General features: G+C 36.4%; 1 protein-coding gene across 2 annotated transcripts; it reads left to right on the top strand.

The window, feature by feature from the left end:
• Positions 1–593: 593 nt before the first annotated feature.
• LOC129420642 (uncharacterized) lies at positions 594–12505 on the top strand. 2 transcript variants are annotated; one of them, XM_073866923.1, is made up of 15 exons: positions 594–1237; positions 2702–2887; positions 3501–3686; positions 3867–4049; positions 5058–5210; positions 5531–5668; positions 6952–7533; positions 7666–7836; positions 9173–9565; positions 10005–10099; positions 10218–10268; positions 10438–10822; positions 10907–11077; positions 11250–11390; positions 11532–12505. In XM_073866923.1, the coding sequence occupies exons 1-14, from the start codon at positions 1198–1200 to the stop codon at positions 11345–11347; spliced, it is 2832 nt and encodes a 943-aa protein (XP_073723024.1). In that variant the 5' UTR covers positions 594–1197; the 3' UTR covers positions 11348–11390; positions 11532–12505. The 2 variants fall into 2 exon arrangements, with proteins under 2 accessions (XP_073723024.1, XP_073723025.1); XM_073866924.1 differs by lacking the exon at positions 11250–11390.
• The last annotated feature ends 8615 nt before the right edge of the window (positions 12506–21120 follow it).

Here is a 21120-nt window from a genome sequence, read left to right as displayed (position 1 = left end):
ACAAAAAATAAAAATTACCTGAACCGGTTAATAACGTTCCATGTCAGCTGTGGGACATACAAATAAGTAGGCTGATCATTAGGACATTAAACCTAAATTATTAGTCTACATAATTTCATCAAACATTAAAAAAGGCTACATTAGCGGCATAACTGTAATTCTGACATGCCTACATTTGTTTCAGCATTATACATGAATTAAGACAAGGACAATGTCGTTTATTGGCAAACAACATAAACAAATGTTTTTATTAGAAAAAGAATACTGTGAAAATTGTGTTAAATTGGAACAACTTTAAATACATTTAGTGCAATTTAAGTGTACTACTTTAAAATTCATTTGAAATGCACTTCTCATACACTTGAAATACAGTAAGAATATAATTAAAGCTTATTTTAACTGTGCTTCAAGTACACTTCAATAGTACTTTAGCATATTAGAAATATGCTAGCATTACACTAAGAGAAATTTATTAGCATTACATTAATAGAAATATATTACACTACTATTTTATTATAAAGCTTTTTATGTTAAAAACGTTATATTAAAATATGCAAAATCATTAAATATTAAGACAGATACACAGATTTTGAATCACAATTTAATATACTTTATATTGTGTTGTGTACATTACAAAAATATCTAGTTGTAATTAAAAGTAAATTAATCAAACAACCACAGTTATTTTTCCTAAATAAAGTTTCTAAGAAAAAAAGAGAGATTGCATTACGTACACACTCTTTAAAAAAAATGAGTGCACTGATGCGTGACAAGCGTTCTACATCATAATAATGGTAAGTGACATCATAATGCTCGCGCGTTCCACAGACGGGTATAAAAGGCCGCTGACGGGACCGCGTCACCACACTCATTCAGTGATCGTTCTGAGCGAAAGCGAAGAAAATCATAGAAAGAGACCTAAACTTTACAAAGCGATAAAAAGCTGCATCGAGTGTGAGAGTGCAGAAATACTCAAGTTTACAACCACTTATACGTAGAGTATTGGTGTGTGTTCACGAGTGTTTTCGACCACTTGATCGCTCATCACTTCTCCGGTTTGTTTGTCCCTCACTAACACCGAGGGCATCACCGTTGAGAGGCGTCGACAGACTGGAAGTCAGCGTTTGGAGTGACAGTTTCTCTGATCTGATCATCTATCAGTCACGGGATTCGTCGCACTTCGCAGACGGAAAGTTCATGGAGACGATTTTACGCACTGAGGACGACAGTCCAAAAGGTAAGTTCACGTGAATTAAGTGCAAACTACATTTGTGCGCATATTGGATTCTTTAATATGAGTAGATTAGCACACACTGTTTGTTTTATGGCCTAACTGAACACGGTTATCAGGCAATGAGTATATTAATGAACATGTCTAAAGTATTGAGCACTTAAATATCCGTTTACAAAAATTAACCACGGTTTTGCTAATAATTGTAATCAATACACACAAAAAGACCATGCCCTGCTAAAAACATTATAGACCACCATCATTCCCATGGTGGTTTGTTGCTGGTTTAGCTGGTGGTCACCCATAGGGATGTCCTGATACCACTTTTTCCATTTCCGATTATGATACCAGAATTCCGAATATCAACCGATATTAATCCTACTGTAATTAAATGTGTATAGTGCTTTCTGCTACATCTAGTATAATTTTAAATGTAAAAATCAATAATTGAAAATGATTTACAAGTTTAAGGAAACATTAGTAATTATTAGTCATGAGTGTTTAGGAGAACATATAATAGGTACGTTTGATTAATAATAAAAAAAGAAAAGTTTGATCAATTAAGTATGCTTAAAAAAATTCTTAATTGCGTAAAACTGTAGTAAAGCTTTAGTGTGCAGATGGTCATTTTGGGAATTATGCGCTTGACCGGACTTTTTATGCACATTCCGGGTGCGAATTGATGCGCTTAAATCATCCTGTATGCTACGTTTCGGCTTCCTGGGCGCAGAATTGATTCGCCTGGATCATCGTCTCATGAGAATCCTCGTACTGCAATGAAAAGTTCATAACTGTTAAAACACAGAGAGATGTGTCATGTTCTCAGCATATAGTGAATTGCATCCATCCAACGGCTTCCTGAGACTTTATAAAATCAGATCTTTAAAATAGCCAACAGTTATCTTGTGTGTGCGTGTGTGAATGATGTTTCATCCGTCCGCTTCAAGGGATGTGCATCGGTGCATCGCGTTCCCATTAAAAAGACCTGTCTGAAATCGATTCTGAATGCTTTTATAATACTTTGTCGTTTTAATAGCTTGTCAGTAACAACCACGGCGAACGCACACATATCTGAATTGGGTCGGTCCTCGATCCAATATCCGATCCAGCCCAAAACCCCGGATCGGCCCGATACCGAGATACCGATCCAGCATATCGGATCGGGGCATCCCTAGTCACCAGCATACCAGCACCAAAACAAAACATATGCTGGTCTTGCTGGTTGCTGGTATGCTGTTTTTTCAGCAGACACTACACTTTTACCACAAAAAACTTAATTTTTGTAAGGGTCACACATTACTATGTGTGTTATATTGATGAGAAAATTAGTAAATGATGCCAGTATATATATATATATATATATATATATGTATGTTCATGTTTTAAAGATAACAGAGCAATAGTTTAAAAGTACAGAAACAGGCGTAGAAACACAAGCGTTTTCTCATTGAACTTCTTCTTTAACTACAGTGTGTTTGCCCCTCACTAACACCGAGGGTGGCATTACTAAGAGAGGCGTTGACAGGCTTGAAGTCAGCGTTTGGAGTGACAGTTTCCCTGATCTGATCATCTATCAGTCACGGGATTCGTCGCACTTCGCAGACGGAAAGTTCATGGAGACGCCACTTTTACGCACTGAGGACGACAGTCCAAAAGGTAAGTTCAAGTCAATAGTTTAAGTGCAAACTACATTTATGCGCATTGGATTCTTTAATATGAGTAGATTAGCAGACACTGTTTGTTTTATGGCCTAACTGAACACGCTTATCAGGCAATGAGTATATTAATAAAAATGTCGAAAGTATTGAGTAAATATCCCCTTACAAAAATGAACCATGGTTTTACTAAAGTTTACACCAAAAAAAACAAAAAACATGCTTACTGTAGTTAAACAACGGTTTTGCTAATAGTAATCAATACACCAAAACAAAAAACATTCCCTGCTAAAAAAAAACAGCATAGACCAGCATCATTTTCATGCTGGTTTGTTACTGGTTTAGCTGGTGGTCACCAGCACCAAAACACAACATATGCTGGTATGCTGGTTTTTCCAGCAGTCACTACACTTTTACAACAAATAAAATATGGTTCATTTTTGTAAGGGTCACACATTACTTTGTTTGTTATATTGATGAGAAAATTAGTAAATGATGCCAGTTTATATATATGTATGTTCATGTTTTAAAGATAACAGAGCAATAGTTTAAAAGTACAGAAACAGGCGTAGAAACACAAGCGTTTTCTCATTGAACTTCTTCTTTAACTACAGTGTGTTTGCCCCTCACTAACACCGAGGGTGGCATTACTAAGAGAGGCGTTGACAGGCTTGAAGTCAGCGTTTGTAGTGACAGTTTCTCTGATCTGATCATCTATCAGTCACGGGATTCGTCGCACTTCGCAGACGGAAAGTTCATGGAGACGTCACTTTTTCGCACTGAGGACGACAGTCCAAAAGGTGAGATCAAGTGAATTTAAGTGCAAACTACATTTATGCGCTTATTGGATTCTTTAATATGAGTAGATAAGCAGACAACGTTTGTTTTATGGCCTAACTGAACGCGGTTATCAGGCAATATGACGTATCAGTATATGACGTATATGTGCATTTCTCATTAAACAACTTCTTTAACTACAGTGTGTTTGCCCCTCACCAACACCGAGGGTGGCAAGTGTAGAGGAGCCCATGGACAGGACGCCAGCGTTTCAAGTGAACTTTTCTCTGATCTGAAAAACATTCAGGGATGGGATTTGTTGTTCTCCGCTGACCAAATGTCCATGGAGCCTTTAACTACACATGCTGAGGACAGCCGTCCAAAAGGTAAGATGAAATTAACGAATGTGCAAACTAAATCTTTACTCTTAGTAGAATAGCACACAAAGACATCTGTTATATAACCCAACTTAAGATGGTTATTGGACAATAGTATATTTTTATTGGGTACATTAAATGTCAGTGTTGACCACTTAAATAATTTTATTAATGTTATTTTCATAAGAATAATAGTAGTAATTTGCAGTTATAACAGTAGATGGTCCAGTTTACTGCAATGTTAAAGTACAACAAGTAAGGAGAGCAAATTTCACTGTAAATAAATCGGGGGTTAATACTTCAGTCTGGGAAAATATATTACAGTGCAAATTGAGTTGGAGATCAGGTCTTCATTATGATTGGTTGATCAGGGACTAACCAGTGACCCAACCATTACTAATAAATGTAGTTTCGCATACGTCATCCGTGACCCCTTGACGTATTGATGCATTACGTGAGGTCGCGATGGCGCGCCACAGGACCCGAGGAAGACGAGAAGTTGTGGTTTAAAAGTGCATATTTTTTATTTTTCTTGCCAAAAACGACTATCGTTTCGCTAGTTGAGGCCCTAATGACTCGTTTGAGATCGTTTAGAGTCCTTTGAAACTGCAATTTTAAACTGCCTTAAAACTGTTACGTGTTGGGGTCCATTAAAGTCCATTAAAATGAGAAAAATCCTGGAATGTTTTCCTCAAAAAGCATAATTTCTTCTCGACTGAACTAAAAAAGACATCAACATTTTGGATGACATGGTGGTGAGTAAATTATCTGGATTTTTTTTTTAAAGAAAATAGACTCCTTTAAGCCAAATAAATGTCCTGAACAAAAATAGGCCCTGCCATACTTTCTATGTAGTGTGATTGGGTGCCATATGGAATATGTTTCCTGGTACTTACATCACTTACATTTGAAAAGATGGCCCGGAGCAATAGTACATTTCTTTGGAGCAATAGTAGAAGTGCAAAAGCAGGTGTACAAACACAAGTGTTAACCTTTGATTTCTCATCATATCCTCAGCATGTTTGTCCGACATCCTCACCGATGGCAACATCTTTGAGAGGAGAGGAGTCGATGGACCGGAAGTCGCCGGTTGTAGTGACCGATTCCTTGATTTGACTATCCATCAGTCACAGGATTCGTCACTCCCTGAGTACTCTCTGAGTCCAAAAGGTGAGATGAATTGAACATGTAACCTACATTTATGCTGACGTTAGATAGAAGATCTGTAATATTAGTAGATGCCTGTTTTTATGGCCAAGTGTCGTAACAAAACGTAAAGTACGTCGTATGTGCGGGTGTCTACTGTACATATGACTTACATTTGAAAAAAGCCACCCAACTAAAGTTTTCTTGTAGTTTAACTTTATTAATTTTTAAATTTGAAGGATCAGAGAGAAAAAGAGTGATAGTGTGAAAACACAGAAATGCACAAGTGTATAAACACACGTGTTGTCTCATTTAACCTCTTTTTTTTAACACCCTGTCCACAGTATGTTTGTCCCTCACTGACATCGAGGTTGACATTGGAGTCAATGGATTGGAAGTTGACATTTGTAGTGACAGTTTCCCTGATCCGATTGAGATCTGTTCACGGGATGTGTCACACACTGTGGACGACAGCCCAGAAGGTAAGAGGAGGGCTCCATTTATCAACCGTGCTTACAGACAGATGCGTGCTTAACAGTTTTTTGCAAAGTGTCTTATTTACCAACTTGCACTTATAAGTACGTATAAATGTGTGTAAGTATCCACACAACTCTGAGGATGCTTACGTAGAGGATCTAGCGGTAGAATAGCGATACTACTCCGGACTGTCCCCAGTGTTAAAACAACACTTTGTCTATATATTAACCACACCCAGGTGTTAAAATTATTAGTGTTTATAACAGCCAATCAGTGTTGACGTTAATAATTTATTGTGAATTGTCGTCAAATTGGTGTCTATCCTTGACCCAGTGCAATGGCTTATCTTGCGTTATTGAAAGACATTTATTTAATATAAAAATAAGTAGGGGTGTGACGGATCACAAAACTCACAATTCGGATCACATTGTGGTTTTTGAGGCACGGATCGGATAACTTTTCGGATCAGCAAATAAAGGGGGGTGGGAAAATCTAAAAACAAATAAAGAAATTACAAACATTTATAAAAAAAAACAAAGTTGCACATTAAGTAAGGTCTGAAATTAGCATTAGGTTCAGAAATGGAATCAAATGAATAATAACCACTGATAATAACACTGTATTTATTGTCTAAATTAAATATAATTATAATTCTTTTAGAGCTACAGAAGTGATTTTCTCTTTGTCTTGGGTTGTTTGATTAACATTAATGACACAGAGTTAAGTAGGTTAATTGAGGTTACTGTCGCTTTAAGAGAAGAACGAACCTGGTTTCTGCCTGTAATCTATAGATACACTTAAGAGATAAATGTTTTTTTATACTGTTTAGATCATTTTGTTTGTATATGCGCTGTCAAGAACAGAAAGATTTTATGTTCGCTTGCTTTTTGAAACGCGTCTCTACGTGTATGCACTACTGAGTACACTTAAACTTGCGCACACACAGACAGACGGAGGCACAGCATAAAACATTATGTTGTTTTTCATTGCTCTATTCACCAAATTTATTTTATTGGACTATAGTATGAGACACAGTAGCGCATCTCTCTTCTGATCTTTAAAGGGAAATAGTGATGATCACGTCTGACTGGATCTGGAATGGACGCATTCAACCTCATGTGCATCTGTGCATACAGAAAGCTGCTCACTTTAACGCCTTTTTGGGGTTAAATTGTTTAAAATCACTTGAATGTTATCATTTGCAAGCCTTGAAACACGTGCAACTGATAATTTAATGTGCGGTCAAAGATGTTTTTAACAGTTTACTGTGTGGTTCTCTTGGTTTCAGATCAAAATGGCGCAGGGAGAAAGAAGGCAGGAATCCGTGGGTTCTTTAAGGGAACTTGTGAGGCTGTGAAACGTCTCTTTCTCCCCAGCCGCAGTACTAAAGTGGAGCCTATTGTTCCCTCACTGCAGCCGGACAAACCTCAATCTGATGGAGGGCTGTCTGTCCCAGTTGTGTCTGGTCTCGAGCAAAGTTCAGGTTCCCACTCGCTCGAGGATAGACCTGATGCATGTCCGGTTGATGAGGAAAATGCAGCCGAAGTTTGCTCAGTGCCCGATCAAACTTTAAACACGGATTCAGATTTTCATAGAAAAGCGCATGTATTGGATACATCGGACATAATGTCTGCGTCCTCTGTGCACAATGCTGATGAAGGTGTCCTTCAGAGGAATGGCGCTGAATCACTGACAGAACAAATGCTAGCAGTGCTAGACTCTTTTCTGAAATCTGATATACAGTCTATAAAGATGGAGGATACTTCATCAGATGATATAGACATGAACACTGTGGTAAAGGGACACCTGGTATCTGACACTGTGTTGTCAAATGAAACTAATGGAACCTTTAATGGGATCAACCCAAATGGTAAGAGGAAATAAGACAAATATACAAAGCTAAGAGCATCATACAGTGATGATAGTTTTGATTTGCATGCACAAGTGCACAAACGCAAGCGTTGTCTCATTGAACCTCTTTTTTTTAACTCCCTCTCCACAGTATGTTTGTCCCTCACTGACACAGAGGTTGACATTGGAGTCAATGGATTGGAAGTTGACATTTGTAGTGACAGTTTCCCTGATCCGATTGGCATCTGTTCACGGGATTTGTCACTCACTCCTGTTAACATGCCAATGGATGTGTCACACACTGTGGACGACAGCCCAGAAGGTAAGAGGAAATCAATGTGTAAACTAAAGCCTCACCGATATGAGGTTTTTTTTGGAGGGGTGGTGATACAGATAGGGAGTTAAAAGAAAGAAAGATAATGATATATATTGGCCGATTTCATCCACACTAACTGAACCAAACAGTATGTGTTACTTGAATCCAAACTCATCCACCAGTAACGCATTTCTGTGTCTGTAAAGTTCCTCCTTTTCCGCTTTTTTTGCAATTATTACGGTGATGGATAAAGCACAATCATGTGACTTATAAAGGGAGGTGTTGTTACCATATATGGTTCATTGGAGGCGTTTCCGAATGCAAATAAACGTGAACGAGCATGGTGCTTAAGATCGCGTGGGATTTATCAACAAGGATTACTTACTGATGTGCGCACGTTTGATAAATACAGTTTTTTTTTGGACTTGCGCACAAACTAAGTATCATTCGTAGAACAAAACATAGAACATTTTCTACGCACTGTTGATAAATGAGCCCCCAGGATTAGTTTAAGATAATATCTTAGTGTTTAATAATAAAGAATCAACACTTTTTAATATATTTTATGTTTCAAATTACAATTAAATGAAGTTTATTTAACTAAGGTTGGTAGGAGCATGGTCATGTAAAAAGCCACCCCTCACCTCCGTCTCTTGACAGTTTTTTGCAGCATCACGTCACTCTCAGTTAATACATCTATCCCAGTAAAAGAGGGGGAGTACTAAAATTCAAAGCTTAAAGCCCTCCCCTCGGACGGTACGCCAAATATGCTTTATTATCTTGTTACACTAGCGATTACATGTTAATGCAAACTCGTGAAATAAGCTTTGGCATCAAAAACTAACAAGGATCGATTTAAGATAAAAATAAGAGTTTACTATGTTGGAGAATGGTTTTAATGCAGTCTGTAGGCTCCACTGTTTTTCAGATGTGTTTTTTAGCTTTGACATCACTGCCAAAGGTTTCTTGTGCCACAGTCTTAAAGGTGGGGTGCATGATCTCTGAAAGCCAATGTTGAAATTTTAAATCACCTAAACAAACACTCCCATACCCCAAAAGAAACTGGGCCTTCTTTTGATAGACCGGCCGCAACCCAGGCAACAATGTTGGTTAGTAGACACGCCCCTCACTGCTGATTGGCTACAAGTGTGTTTTGGTAGTCAGGCCGACTCCCTTTTCCAAAGTGTTTTTCAAAAATCATTCACCCCGCCTTTAAGAGCCAAATGCACAATAATAACAGTGTTGTCAGCTTTCATCCTTATAAATTCGATAAACTGTGATGATATTTAATGTGCGGTCAGAGATGTTTTTAACAGTTTACTGTGTGGTTCTCTTGTTTCAGAACAAAATGGCGAAGGGAGAAAGAAGGCAGGATTCCGTGGGTTCTGTAAGGCTGTGAACCGTCTCTTTCTCCCCAGCCGCAGTACTGAAGTGGAGCCTATTGTTCCCTCACTGCAGCCGGACAAACCTCGATCTGATGCAGGGCTGTCTGTCCCAGTTGTGTCCGGTCTCGTGCAAAGTTCAGGTCCCCACTCGCTCGAGGATAGACCTGACGCGTGTCCGGTTGATGAGGAAAATGCAGCCGACGTTTGCTCAGTGCCCGATCAAACGGCGACAGGAATCCGTGGGTTCTTTAGGAGAACCTGGTTGGCTACGAAGCAAACCTTCTCCTGCCTAAGCAGCAATACAATGGAAAGATCTCCATCTTATCAAAAACTGTTTAAGCCCACTGATGGTGAGTCTGTAGTTATTATTACATTATTACTTCTGTCCACTTCTCAAGTTTTATTTGATGTCTATTTACTATAGCATGAAGAAGTCTACATTTTGATTTCATCTCAACGACAACCCTCTTGTCTGCTATTAGCTGATTTGTGTTGTATTGGATTAAACATTAATGTCTGGTTTCATAAATATTCTTAGACACACGTTTGAGGTGTCTCAAATAACTTGCACTGACCAGTAACTGCAGCATGTTTATTAACTTAACTAAGGCCTGGTTTTGGCTTTAGCTAAGCCTTGTCTGTGATCTAAGCCCAAAAGAGTTACGACTAAACAACTAAATTCTGTCTTTGTAACTACCAGCATTGAAATGATGCTTCATGCCTGACAATTATTGAATCTTGCAAACTCATATACGGTATCGTCATGTCCTTTGCGTTTGTGTGTTTCAGGAGATGTTCAGTCTTACTATAAATTGGGTGATATCCTGGGAAAAGGAGGATTTGGGATGGTCCGTCGGGCAACCCGTATTTCTGATGGTCAAGAGGTAGTGTGCTCTTACCAAATTTAACAAAATTTTATTCTTTATGTCCAAAACGTGTATTTCTTTAGATCATGTACAAGGACGGAGACTTCATTTTTGTAACTTTATGAATCTTTTGCAGGTCGCCGTCAAATTCATGTCCAAGTTGGAAGATACGCGTACTCTTTCGATTGTAAGTGTCTAAACTTAATGAATATATTTAGTTACGTAATTCCTTAGGATACAGTATAACTAATATACCACTCGACTAAAATAAACAGTAAAGTCTACATATACTGGAGCATTAGGTCTTTTATTGTATTTATAGATATGCAAGTGTATATTTTCTCTGTTTTCTCTAGCCTGGCCATCGCAAACGTCTGCTTACCGAGGTGGCTCTGTTACTTAAGATGAGCGAAGCACCCCTAAGCCCAAATGCCATCAGAATGTACGAGTGGTTTGATGATCCCAAGGATGTGATCGTGATTATGGAGTACCCTAAGCCCTGCAAAAGCTTGTTGGATTTCGTCATAGAACACTCATGTCCACTGAGTGAAGACACAGCACGTGTTTTAATGCGTCAAGCAGTACAGGGGGTAATCGACTGCATTGATCACGGCGTCTTTCACAATGACATCCATCTAGGCAACATGCTGGTCAACACGAGCACATTAGAGCTCAAGTTGATTGACTTCGGTTGTGGTCAGTTGTTCTCTCCTGCTGGCTACAAGACTAAAAAGTATCGAGGTGAGCTGACTTTTTGTGTTGAAACCTTTTGACCACATGACGCTTGTACAGGTTGGTTCAACTCTGAACATGTCTTGCTTACAGGAGTACCAAGTTACTGCCCACCCGAGGTCTTATGCAACTCCAGATATCACGCCATCCCTACAAACGTCTGGTGTTTAGGTTTGGTCCTGTATAAAATGGTCAATGGGTGTATATGGATGCCATATGTCCAATCAGAGGAAGTCCAATTTTGGAATACCAGCTTATCGGAAGGTGAGTAAGGAATTAGTGAGAGAAACGCACACATAAATCTCTGAGAGTGTCACATGGAGTAACAGAAGTTGAATATAAGACATCGGAGGTTTAATCTTATAGTAGCAATATTATTTGTCATGTATAAGTATTGTGTCACGACTAACCAGCTATCATCTTGAAATTTCTTCAGAGTGTCGTAGCATTATTAGACAGTGTGTAGCCCTTGATCCAGCTGAACGGCCCACATTACAGCAGATCTTGAGACACAGCTGGTTTAATACAGAATGAAGGCAGGCAGGGTCTTCTGTTCATCACTGCTGTCAGACATGAGGTAGCATTACAGACAGAGTAGTCACAGCAGGTGTTGAAGGGATCAGAGATTCGGTTTGAGAGTCTGATCATATCATATATGTATAATGAATAGATCAATCAAAGACTGAATGAATAATTCTCTTGTTTTTTCTTCCTCAAGGCTACACGTAAATGGACTGGACATCACACAGGACTGACCAGACCTCATTAACCTACTGTTAACGTTTTTTTATTTTTTAGTTATGTTAAATTGTATTTATTATTGTAATAATTTGATTTAAGCTTTATTACACTGATGTATTGTAAATAAAATTAAAATCATACATATGTTTATTATTTAAACCAATGTTTTTTTCCTAAGTCAAACTTAATACACCATGGTGTTGTTTCCCAGACCGGGTTTATATTAGCCTCAGACTTAAATGCATGTTTGAGCTGCTTTAATTTAAAAATACCTTGAACTGACATATCTTGCATCAGTGCATTTGTTTTGTCTTAAGATGCACACCAGTTTTTTTTTTTTTTTTTTTTTGTAAATTTTGTTTGTATAAATTACTTGAATGTCCTAGTCCTGAATGAATGTAAACACTGTCTAGGAAACTGACCCTAAATATTACTGAAAAAACTGAAATGTATTTTCTTGAATGTCTCATTGTTTAAATAAATTGAGTATTTTTTCAAAAACAGATTGTTTATTTGAGTGCAAGTACAATAAAAATGGCTGTAACACCGGTATTACCCACATTAAGTTTATTTTAAGATTTATTTTTAACAAACAATTATTACATTTAAGCAGTATATTTTAAAATAACCAATAAAACAGCATTTTTTCAAATTACAACAATAGATGTGTTTCAAAATATTACAAAAAAAGGCAAACTGTCAGGGTTTTGTCTTGTTCATGTCTTTTATTTTGAAAGTGTTCACTGCCATGTTTGTCTCTTGTTTCCCTGTTCCCTTTTGTGGCATGTTCTGATTCTTTGTCCGTATATAAGTCATCTTGTTACCATTGTTCTTTGTTGGTTATTATTTGTTGTAAGATTTGTTTCATGTTTATGTTATGGATCTTGCTCCTTGTTTCATGCCACAGATTACACTTCATGTTTTCTTTTATTAAAGTCTTTTCTGCACTCAGATCCTGCCTCAACTCATGTTTGGATACCTACAGTTCTTGCTCCAACATAAAGAGACACAATAACAAAGGCTGACAGTACAAACATTTGTTTAGTGACCTCAGTCTGCAGTTCAAACATGTTCGTCCCAAACTTCCAACCTGATAAAAACAGAAGAAAAAAAAAATAATAATTTATAATAAAAAGTTTTCATGTGCAATGATGGATGCTTTTAGTGGAGGCAACTTCATATCGTACATAGCACAAATACTCTAAACTTCTGTTACTTCTGACCAAACACGACAGGGCTCTCCAAAAGTTTTTCCAAAAGTTTGGAGTAAGATTTCGTCTGTTAGGGGAGGGGCAGGTGCAGCAGACACTTGACCCCAAACATTTCTCTCAAGTTTTTGCTAGCAGTTTAATTTTGTCAGGACTCTGCCTTGAAGTCTTGTTAGATTTGTCTTTTGTCATGGTGGCAGAGTTCTGGCAGTCCCAAGCCTTGTGTGGAGGCTCATGCCTTGTTTTTGTGTGGCATGTGCCTCCGGTGTCTTGTCTTGTGACCCCGCCCCCTCGTTCTCCTGCTTATTAGTAATCATTGGTTTTCTCCCATCACCTGTTCCCGCTCGTTATCTTGTTTGGTTTCTCCTATTTAATGTCAGTGTATCTTTAGTTCTGTGCAGGTTAATTTTGTTCTGTTCCCGTGTTTCGTGTGAAAGTCTAGTCATATGTCTCGTCAAGTTTAGTATATCTGTTTGGTGTTTCATGTTGTGTACCCCCTCGTGGGTTTTTGTTTCTTGTCAGTACAATAAAGTGGTTTTGTTCTCCCCGACATCGTTTGCGTTTGGGTTCATCTGTCCTGCAATCCCTCACAAATTTGACTTATCGTTTATAATTTACTAGCACACATAGAAATAATCACAATTGGTAAGTTTGATAAAAGACATACATGTATTAAAATCTGGCCCCAAACAGCCCTGGTGGTGCTCAATGTACACCCAGGTAAAAAATAAACGAAGTGCTCCATTTTCGCTGACTAATTTTGTACATATTATTCTTAGAAGTTTTCTTTAGTACTTCTTAAGATGATCTTAAAACATCTAAGTGTACTTAGCCTATCTGTGCTATTTTAAGACACCATGAATATGAATTAAATGTGCTTTAAGCATATACTATCTCTGTATTAAACCTATTTAGTTACCACTTGTAGTCAACTTGAACCCATTGTTCATACAAAGATTCAAATTTACTACAAGTGGTACTTAAATACATACATTTTTAGCACATTTTAGTTCATATTCATGATCATAAAATCTCAAAATAGCAGAGATAAGTAAACTTTGATATTCTTAAGATAAGTACTTAGGAATACTTTTTAGTGGTCTATATTAAGTACATTATTAAAGTGTAATTTATTCACCTGGATATATTGTACACATACAGTATTGCAGAACATTTGATGCCTTGATAGGGCAATAATAATAATGTAATACATACTCCTTTCATTCATTTCACAAAGCCTCTGGCTAAAACTTCTGGTTGCAAAGCTGCTGGAGAGTTTTTGACTAAATCAATAATTTAAAACGAATTTGGGTAAATTCCCCTAACTATAGGTGTTTTCAGCAATATAAAAATATGGTATAAAGTTTCAGCTCAAAATACACCACAGATCTTTCATTATGCGGTGTTGAACATGGCCATGTGTGGCTGCAATGAAAAACATGCTTTTTTTGTGTGTTTCTTTAAATGCAAAATTTCCCAAAAAAGCTTCTGTTCCCCTGTTTCTGTTCAGTAGAGCGCTCACACATGTGCATTTGAACATACATCAAAACGTGTCTCTGGCAGAAGGTTGAACCACGCGCTCATAAGGGGCGTAATCAATGTGATCCCCAACAGCCTGTTTTATGGGACTGTTGTGGTTTAAAGGAGATTACACAAAGAAGAAGAGATGGATTTACTATTACAGGATGTTTCTGCACACACACAGGCGACTAATTTTCTGCTAAAAAACTAATTTAGGAGTGCATTTCCTAGGTTACTAACTTAACCAGAAGTAACCAATTCCCGTATATTCCAGATTACATGGGGCACGTTCAAGCGGGTGCGCAAAATTTTGCTATGGTTTCCAGGTTGAATGACATGTTTCCTGGAATGGTACCGATTTTTTTCTTGTTTGGTGGGTGTTTCAGAACTGAAGATGTTCGCTTTCTTTCTGGATTGCAAGCTCAGTGACTGTAACATCAAGTGTATGTATTAAATGTATTTATAACTATCTGAAAACATTTCAAAAAGAACACATAGAAAGTCCTTCTTAGATACCATGGTTGCAACTCTTGCATCATCAGAACAGAGTGCTGCGTGAAGCACACATAAAAAAAGGGTTCCCACACTTTAGTTAACATCAAATTCAAGGACCATTCAAGGACTTTCCAGGTCCAATACCCTCAAATTCAAGGACTAAATGTGGGGACACATTCCCAGTGAGAGCAAGGTTACATTGTGTTTCCTTTCCTTTAAAGAAACATTGTTACAGTACCCTTTCGAGGGAACTCGCACTGCGTCACTGCGGTGAGACTTTGGGGATGCCTCCAAGGGTAAGTCTGAATGTTTATATCAAATTCAACCAATGGTGAGGCATGACGACAAAGACAGGGTGGCGTGGGAGCCAGGAATTATATCGCTATCTGAAATATTGCCAAAGACGGCGCTACGGGGACGCAGGAAGTATGGCAAGGGAGACGCAGTGCCTCGTTCCCTTCACAGGGAACAACAGTTAAATACGTAACCCGAGACGTTTACATTTGTCAAACACAACTATATGTAGCAGAGCGGTAAATTGCTAATTTTGAGATACCAATGTTCCGACTACGCCACCCGGGAAACCCGGGAAATCTTTAACTAAGACACACAGGTCCAATAGTCGTGGGTGGGGTGAGAAAGATACAAACAATGAATTATGAAAAATATAATTTCTTTATTATAATAATAAATAGAAAACATGTATGACAATAAACAAAAGAAACAAAATCACATCAATAAGGGGAGCTCGCCTTCAGGAAGTCAAGAGGTCACCCCACACTATATAAAAATACACTCGTGAAAACACCACAAAAATTCTCACAGCAAATAGTGTAAACTACACACATTCCGGCGCAAGCTCCCACTTTATAGAAGTGAATAAATACAACACTAAATTAAACAAATCAAAACATTAACAAAAAAATAAACACTGGTCGATACGTCACACCGACAACCACTCCTGCATGCCAATAAACGTTATGGGCACAGCTGAATTCAGGTTATACACCTCCAAGCCCAAACCCCTGAATGGATGCAGTCCAATAAATGGTGAGGTTGTGCCACCAGACGAATCCACACACACAAACGAAAGAAACGAACTCCAGGCAAAGCAGCAATGTAGTCTCATCCGAAACGGAACTTACATTTATCGAAGGGTTAATGAAACCGTCATGCCCGGTCAATCAAACGAGGTATTACCAGTTTGCCTGTGCAGCAAACTGTAGCTGCTGCGAATACTGCAACATACAGCCATCTGGGAACCATATATAACAATAATGATATACTTCACAGTCAAGTTATATTACTTTTAATAAGAATTTTATCATATGGAAATTTAATGCCACTAAAATTTCAGAATTCTTTTGACCAATTTCCATATCACAAAAAAATAATAGTCACTTAAGAAAAGAATCTCAAGCTTACTGATGACAAGACTTACAAATAACAATAGAACAAAGGCACACAAGAAATCGACCTGCTTGAAAAACTTAAAGCACTGAATAATATTATATTGTGTAGAGTAATCAAATATACAGTACATATCTTTCACTATAAATTCAACATTCTTATTTTTTTTACAGAAGTGATTCAGTCAAGGGCAGTAAATTACTTTATTTCTGATGTTTGATTTATTTATTTATATTTATTTAATGTTTATTTGACAGGGACAAATGCATAAAACATTGCTTTATAAAAAATACAAAGTAGATTCCATGCATACAGGTTTATAGCCAAGACTAATTTGCAACCCCTGTCCCTGGTTAGGCTTGTAAGGTTAAAACAGAGATTACAGAGTATTAAAGCACAAATGTATAGCTATTAAAATATACATAATAAATACATCAAATACATAAAATAAGATGTGGGCTTAAATAGATGTAGTAGTCACTATAAAACAGAATCTAAACAAATTTATACATTGAGTTGTAGCCTGTATAATCAGCGTTCACAAAGTTGTTTCAGTTTTAGCCATTGCTTTAAATGTGTATTAAAAACCTTGAGTCCTTTCAGTGTTTTAATTTCTGATGGTAAAGCATTCCACCATTTTATGCCTCTTATACTAAAAGTGATGTCTGACCAAATGTTGTTCTACGTTTTGCGACTATACAGTGCGGCACAGCTTTTTATATTGCTAAGCAACCACCGAGTCAGCTGTCTTGTCAATCAAATATTGACGCGTGAGCGCTCTTTTGCTGTTAACTGTCATATTAGCAGAAACTTTAAAAAGAGGACGCTTGCTCTGACCTTGTTTGAGGGTGAGAGGTGCACAAACACGCAGGAGAAAGTGAGCGAGTGGAGTCCGGTTCTTCAAAGCCCCTGTAAACTTCCCTTACCACAACGTAAGGCCCGCCTCTCCCCTCATTCGATTGGACAATGCGCCCGAAGCGAATGACGTCGGGCGCTTCTCCGCCCTCAGCGCTTCTTCAAAGGCGCGTGATCACAAAGGCTTATCAATTAAAATAAATGTGTTAGTATGTCAGTCAAGCAGAATTAAGCGAGGATATTGGAAGTTAAATAATAGTTTACTGGATTACAATGATTTTTGTGACCAAATTAAGAAGTTAATAGTTAAATATTGGCAACAGGCTTCTTTGATTCAAACTTATGGGGAATTATGGGAACAAACTAAATTTGAAATAAGGAGATTTGCAATATCATATGGAAAATCAATTAAGAAAAAGAAAAAAGAAAATGAAAATAAAATAATTAATGAAATAATATCCATCACTTGTAAAAAGAACCAAAATATGACAAGCACTGAATTATTAAAACTTGCTACATTGCAGAATGATCTGGATAAGATTTATGAAGAGAAAGCGAGGGGTGCATTTGTTAGGTCTAGAAGAAAATGGATGGAAGCAGGAGAAAAAAACACAAAATACTTTTTTGGTTTAGAAAAAAGAAATGGAGAAATAACATCTGTAAATAAATTAACAATTAATGGATTTACTAATGATAATCCCAGGGATATTTCTTGTTTTGTTCATCAATTTTATAGTAAATTGTATAGTTCAAATAATCAACTAAATGATGCAGATTTTTTTCTTGATAATGTGTCCAACAGCATTAATAAAATTTCCTCAGATTACAAACTGTTATGTGATAAAGAATTAAATATATAAGAAATTACCAATTGTATAAATAATCTTAAAGACAACAAGGCTCCTGGATATGATGGATTGACAGGGGAATTTTTTAAAAAGTTTTGTGATGACCTTGCACCTTTTTTACTTGCTGTTTTTAAAGAAGCAATTGATTTGGGAGAAATGCCTGCATCATTAAAACAAGGGGTAATTACACTTATACCAAAGCCTAACAAAGATAAATTAGTCTTAGACAATTGGAGACCTATTAGTGTGTTAAACAATGATACAAAAATTTTTTCTTTAATCTTTGCAAAACGTCTCAAGAAATATTTGAATACAATAATTGACGAAGAGCAGTCGGGTTTTCTGAAAGGACGTTTTATTGGAAATAATATTAGATTAATTTTAGATTTAATTGATTATAGATTCCTTATTCCAGATGATTCCTTTATATTATTCATTGATTTCTATAAAGCGTTCGATACTATTGAACATTCGTTTATGTTCAAAGTTATCGATTTTTTTGGTTTTGGATTTTTTTTTCAAAAAGCAATTCGTACACTTTATAATGGATGTAATAGTTCAGTCCAGCTGTCCCACGGTACTTGTCAGAGATTTGATATAGGCCGTGGGATAAGACAAGGATGTCCTATATCACCTTTTCTCTTTATTTTGGTTACTCAGGTCATGGCTGCACATATCAAAAAAGCAAGTTTTCAAGGAATATCAGTGTTTGGGAAAGAGATTAAACTTAGTCAATTAGCAGATGATACCACAATTTTTATCAAAAACAGTGATGATGTGGGTGAAGTTATTAATTGTATTGAAACATTTTCTGGTATCTCTGGATTAGTGATGAATAAGAATAAGTCCATTTTATTTTCTCTTAAAGAATGTGTCTTGAAGGAAATTTGTGGAATACCAATTAAAGATAATCTCAAATACCTTGGGATAATGGTATGTAAAGACTTGAATCAAAGAAGCAAGTTAAACTTTGAGCCTATTATAGAGAAAATTAAGAATCGATTTAATATGTGGCTTATGCGAGATCTGTCCCTAAATGGACGTGTTCTGCTTTCAAAAGCAGAAGGGATTTCAAGGTCTGTTTATATATCAATGTCAGCAGATGTTCCAAACATTGTTGTCAAAGATTTGGATAAGATTCTTTATGATTTTATTTGGAGGAAGAAAATACACTATTTACGGAAAGATTTTTTAAATAATAATAGAGCTTTTGGTGGCCTTGAAGTCTTAAGTTTTACAGATCTTAATAACGTGTTTAAGATAAAATGGATAATTGAATTTATTAAAAATAAAGACAGTATTTGGAATATTTTCCCTAATTACATATTTAATTCTTTGGGTGGCATTAATTTTCTTTTAAAATGTAACTTTTCGGTTGACAAAATCCCAGTTAAATTGGCAAACTTTCATAAGCAGGCATTGCTGGCTTGGCAATTAATTTATAAACATAACTTTTCTCCGCATCGATACTTTATATGGAATAACAAAGATATCTTGTACAAAAAAAAAATCTATATTTAATCAGACTTGGTACGACAATGGAATTCTTACTGTTAATCAATTGCTTAATGAACAAGGTTTACTCTTAACATATTCTGAATTTCTCAACAAATTTATGATTCCTGTGAGACCAAAAGAATATGCTATTATCTTTGATGCAATCTCTGATAAAATTGTACTACTATTACGAAGTCCTGGATTCTATCCTGTAAATGTTGATTTTCAAACCAGTTTTTGTAGTGATACAATGTTTATTGGGGATATTGATATACTGAAAGATAAATGTAATAATAAATATATAAGAAATATTTTAAAAACAAATTATTTACCATCCTCAACAGTGTTTTGGTCCACAAAATTTAAAGATATTAATTGGAAAAAAGTATGGTCAATAACAAATAAATTTTTTATTAGTAATAAAATTAAAGAAGTTTCTTATAAAATTTTACATAGAATTTACCCTGTCAAAAAGGTGATTGAACGTTTCCATTTGAACATTGAAAACTTGTGTGAATTTTGTGGTGTTGCCAAAGAGTCTATCACTCATCTGTTTTTTGATTGTGTATACTCAAAAATGTTTTGGGTAGATGTATCTAACTTCATTTCTAGGATGTGTGAAATATGTATACAAATTGATCTATATGATGTAGTTTTTTTCTTTGTACAGGACATTGTTGATTCCAAAAGTAAGATGTTTTTCCTTATTCAACTTATTATTTTACTTGGAAAATATCATATTCATGTTAAAAGATGGACAAAAGCTAAGCCAAACTTTGAACAATTTTTAAGAGAAATTAAACAATATGGAATTACACTGGACAAGATCAAAAACAAAAAGGCAAGAAAAACCCATGAAATTCTTTGTTATTTTAAATTGTTGTAACTTACCACTGGCATTTTATTTTTATCTTTTTTTTTACTTATTATTTATTTTTTAACTACTTTATAATTTATGTTTACTTGATCTTCAATTGTTGCGAGTTGTATATTTTTTGTTATAACTCCTTGTATACTTTTTGAATTTCTGAAATAAAATTTTTGGAAAAAAAAAAAAAAAAATTCTTCAAAGGCGCGTGCTGCGGCTGGCGGCAAAAACCTAATTTGTAGGGGGCGTGGTAAGGCTTTGGCAATAGAGACAGAGCGCCGTTATGCAAATTTGAAAACCACGCCCACCGGGGGGAAATCAATCCAACCGTCTCCATTGACTTTGTATTGCGAGAAGCCGCCTCCTTGTCATTTCTGGCTTATAACAAAAAACTGAATAATGCCTAAAAGCTGCTGTGTGACAATATGTACAGCTAACAAGCCAAAGAACCCAGAAATAAGTTTTTATAAGCTGTCGAGCCGTAAAACCCAGTCTTTAAGGAGAATAAAGTGGATCGCCGACTACGTTTCCCCCTAGTGGACGCAGTTCTACTAATAGAAGTACTATGAAAAGTTGCCTGTATCCATTTTTGTGGGTCGACAGCTTATAAAAACTTATTTACAGATTAAACTTAAAAACAGAATAATACCTAAAAGCTGCTGTGTGACAAGGTGTACATCTAACACGCCAAAAAAAAAAAAAAAAAAAAATTTTTATAAGCTGTCGACTTCAAAAAACGAGCGTTTAGACACAGAAATGGAAACAGGCAACTTTTCATAGTACCGGTACTCCTATTAGTAAAACTGCGTCCAACAGGGGGAAACGTAATCGGCGATCCACTTCATTCTCCCCAAAGACTGGGTT

Source organism: Misgurnus anguillicaudatus, chromosome 4, assembly GCF_027580225.2.
Source record: "Misgurnus anguillicaudatus chromosome 4, ASM2758022v2, whole genome shotgun sequence".
Taxonomy (NCBI): Eukaryota; Metazoa; Chordata; class Actinopteri; order Cypriniformes; family Cobitidae; genus Misgurnus; species Misgurnus anguillicaudatus.
Note: the sequence above shows the minus strand (reverse complement) of the source record. Positions and strands in the feature narration are given on the sequence as shown.